At 34.9% G+C, this 4368-nt stretch overlaps 1 protein-coding gene across 3 annotated transcripts in view; it reads left to right on the top strand.

The window, feature by feature from the left end:
- The window catches only part of PCDH7 (protocadherin 7), a 405114-nt gene extending 401248 nt beyond the window's left edge, over window positions 1-3866 (top strand). Inside the window, exon 4 of one of the 3 annotated variants that reach the window (XM_024769167.1) lies at window positions 1985-3866. In XM_024769167.1, the coding sequence (XP_024624935.1) occupies window positions 1985-2361 (377 nt within the window). In that variant the 3' untranslated portion in view covers window positions 2362-3866. The remainder of the gene's footprint in view (window positions 1-1984) is intronic. The other 2 variants (XM_024769165.1, XM_024769166.1) reach the window with 2 other exon arrangements.
- The last annotated feature ends 502 nt before the right edge of the window (window positions 3867-4368 follow it).

The following is a 4368-nucleotide window of genomic DNA, read 5'->3' as shown; positions in this document are numbered from 1 at the left end:
TTTTTTTTTTTTTTTTTTTTTTTTTTTTTTTTTGGTTTGTTCAAAGAATTTAGGTCAGCTTCAAATAAGCAAAGTACCCCAAGACAAGAAATATTCCCAAAGAACTCAATTTGCTCATTTAAACTGACCAGATTACAAAAACCATTCACAAAATTTGTCAATAGTTTGATTTTTAAAATGCATCTAAAATTTGTGTTTGAGAGACAGAGGGAATTTAGCACAAAAAGATAAATAGAAAAGTGCTTTATTTTTTGATGATAAAATTAATAGGATCTGCTCACTTAAAAGTCAAATAGCAGCATATGCAACTACAATAAATAATTATCTTTGCAATTTACCTTTGGAAAAGAGAAAAGTAATTCTAGATTTCCTATGAAGAATAATGGGATTTCCTTGCTGAACTCTGAGCACACAGCATAAAAATCTCAGGTCACAGTGGTTCAAAAATCAATGAGTTGACAAATGTCAATATTTCAGTTATCCACCCATCACTATAGAAAAAAAATGACATGCAGTATTGGACTGCCTTGATTTAGGAGTTTTGGCAGGATAAAAATTCTAAAAATATCTTTATACAAATAATAATAAAATAGGAATATCATTACAAACTACAGAGGATGTTGCATGGAGGCAAAAGCAGAGGGTTTAAATATATTGGATATAATTTAAATAACCCCCTATTCTATTTTAAACCAAGTCTACCCAGGATGCATATGCAAATCTCACTGATTTCATTGGTTGTGAATATATTTGCAGAGGTTAAATTTGTCAGTCTTTTAAGTCCCAAGCCTTGTAATAAAATGGTACTGAATGATATAAATTAGAGCATAGTCATATTAGTCATATTATGTTCTTTTTTTTTGGCAATAAAAGAAACTGTAAAATCTATTAAATAAAACCCTAGAGGTAGTTTTCTTAGAATCTGTTGAGGTGAGGCAGGTTTTTCTCTCTCTCACTCTCTTTTTCAAACCAAAACAAAATTTGTTAAAAAAATATTTTTAATAGTAAGAAAATATATAACTGTTCTCCAAAGACGGACACATATAATGATATAACTTAGCTTTATAGAAATAGAAGACAGACATTTCCCACTCCATTAGGCAACATCATTAATTAAGAATACAAGCCATTTCATCAAAATTGTAGAAGTTTTGACTCGATTTACCCAATACATTGCATTTCATATAATATTTCCATTCAGCAAACACACTGGCAGATGTATTTCTATGTGAACACTCAACGGACTATGCTACAGCACACATTAGGTCATTAACAAGGTGGGAGGCAGGAGCGTGTGGGCTAGAGTGGGGTAGGTGGTGATACTGCTAGTGTGCTCACACTTGGAACCCACTAGTACTTTGCTTTTTTACTTTTTAACCACATAATGTGCTGTCAATTTAGGTTCTACTTCTGAGTCACCCTGATGTTTTATAATGTATTTTTACTATAAGGTTTTGCATATCTGCATTCTATGAATAATGTAGAAGCAGGAAGGAATCCAATTGGCAAAGGTACACGATTTCTGGGATAAATTATAAATACAGAAAATTATCTTTTTGGATTCAATAACTTTCCTTATGCATGTGGAAAAATTTGTACCCATACAAATATACATGTGTACTTTATTTCTACTTGAGAATATGCACATGTACCTGTCCTGTAACACATGCATATATACCTGTCTGTTCTACACACTTAAATTTATCAGTTTGTCCATTCCTCTCTTTCTATAACATTTGGTGTTTTTGCAAAACCTTATCTTTATTGGATATGAAATAAAAACTGTTCTATGAGATGATGAACAGCAGGGTGTTGAAAAAAGGGAAATAATATGGTAAAGGAAATATAGATATGTAATATATTTATTATATAAATGTAATATATATATATATATATATATATATATCCCCTACAATTTTATATAGGTCAGGAAAACCTATTGAGAAATGGCCAACTTTAATGGCTCCGTCTCCTTGAATTTCAGATTCAAGACCTCTTCCAGATGTAGCCCTAACTGGGAAGTGTACCCGTGAGTGTGATGAGTATGGCCACTCAGACTCCTGCTGGATGCCCGTCCGCACTTCTCCAGAGAGGAAGAAGAGCCAGCCCAAACTATCTACTTTCATGCCTGTTGATGAAAGAGGAAGCCAGGAAAAGCTGGCCAATGGCGAAGCCGCCATCATGGGCGACCGCAACAGAAACCTCCTGAACAAAAAGTTGACCTCATCCTATGAGACCTTCAGTGCAGCTAGTTTCAGCAAAAATGAGGAAGCCAACACTGAGGATATTCCCCTTACAAAAACGGGGGAATACAAGCCATCTCCTGTCAATACTCTCACTAGAAGAGAAGTTTACCTGTAGGCTATAAAGAAGCAACAGCAAAGTTTTTTTCATGTATGAGAAGGAGGATAAGGGGTGACAAACCTTACAAAACAAAACCTTGTAATCAAAGAGAGGGGGCTACCAAAGAGACAAAGCTTTGCCTGCCACTTCTGCCTCCAGATCGGGCCTTTAGTGAGTGATACTGTTTAGCCTGATTGTAATATACAATGTAGAAACCATCCTTGTTACTTGCATGTCTAACCCCCTCACTGATTCCCAACACTCGCTCTCTCTCTTCCCCAACCCCCTCCAGAAAACAAACAAACAAAAAAGATGGTTGCAAGTTTCCTTCATGGTAACAAGCCTGATTAGCAGAACACAGCACACTCTCATTATCCCTAAACAGAAGTATGATTTTAGTCACTTTGATTTAGTTCGAATGTCATCCGGTTGGTCAAAAGAAAGCAGATCAGGTGAAATATATTTCAGACGTGTGATCAGAAATGATTAATCACCATGGAAGGCAATCCCTCAAAAATGATAAGAGTCCTTCTAAAGGTACAGTCCTTACAGAGGGGAACTCTAGAAGCAGCATTTGGGGGAGGATCACAGCTTTAATATTGTAACAAAGGCTGAAAACTAAACAATACCTGGTTGGAGATTGCAGTCCCAAATTGGCATATGTTGTTTTTCTCAAGTCAGGAGCATCAATTTCAATCCCATACCTGTATTGAATATTCTTAGTATATACATAATCTTGACCACATGTATCAATTACACTAGTTATAAGTTGTAAAAAATTATAAATATATTTTTCAGAACAGCACCACTATTATCAACTAACTGGAACAATTATGTCATTACCAGGCAGAAGATCATGCAGCAGATCAGGGAAATCATGAAGTAGATTTGGTCTTGATGTGGAAATCCATTAAGTAACAAAAGTCACTGAACCCAGGCACGCACAGAAGCCCTCAAACACCAGTTTATTTTACATTTTCTCTATACCCAGAAAGCATGCATTTTCTTTTAAAATGGATTTTCTTTGAAAGCTCAGAAAATGAAAAGTCAATGAGACATATTTTTGGTATTAAAATAGACAATTAGTTGAGGTTAAAGTTTAGTTTCAAAAATATTATCAGGGAAGATTTTACTTTTTAAAATCATATTTGTGGGTAGGTAGGGAAAGAAAGATACATCAGCATATAGTCTTTAAGTTCACTATAATCATTGTACAGTCAGGTTATGCTTGCTGGTCTTATCCACATTTCAAGTGACCAAGTGCAATTTTTACGTGTTCAGTGCACTCTTCCATGTTAACAAAAGTGCATTAATTTTCAATCCTGTGCAATGTGGCACATTTTGAGACTCACAACTTTGAAACAAGGTGACACCCTAAAAGACTTACTCACTAATGTGATTTGAATGTTATTTAACATAATCTCCTAAAACCAAGCCAGAGTAAACAAGAAAGAAATGAGTTCTGGGCAGTGACATGTCTCATGGTATATGCATCTCAAAGTTAGAAAATATGCAGTTTTTTTCAGTGTAATATAAAGAAACAGAATATGCAGGTTTTGAGTCACTTCCTCTCCAGAGGATAATTTAATACAATTGGAAATTGAGCTGAGACATTCAGAAAAAGTGACAATCCAGGGACAAACTAGGGGATAACGGGTGAAGAGAGCAAACAGTCTCATCGCTGAATGTTTGTAACCTGGTTAAGGCATAGCCTTGATGGCTCTGTAGTGAAATGTAGAAAATATGTAGCTCTGGATAGTTTCATGCTTTGCAATATTTCTCAGACTACAACATGAAGCAGCCTGGAATATAGGTTGTTAATTCACTATAGGTCATCAAATGCTTATCTTTGAAAACCACTTCTCTGTTTGGTGGGGTACTCTTTTGGGGTCATTTCCTTATGCTCTTTCTTAAATGGAGTTTTCATCTTGATGTTAGTTTATGTGTAATAGTTAGGATGAAAGAAGATATGTAATTGAAGAAACAAAAACATTGGACTAAAATATCAATAATTGAACATGTTTA

This window comes from Neophocaena asiaeorientalis, unplaced genomic scaffold, assembly GCF_003031525.2.
Source record: "Neophocaena asiaeorientalis asiaeorientalis breed wild unplaced genomic scaffold, Neophocaena_asiaeorientalis_V1.1 scaffold288, whole genome shotgun sequence".
Classification (NCBI taxonomy): domain Eukaryota; kingdom Metazoa; phylum Chordata; class Mammalia; order Artiodactyla; family Phocoenidae; genus Neophocaena; species Neophocaena asiaeorientalis.
This window is presented reverse-complemented; position numbering and strand designations above follow the sequence as displayed.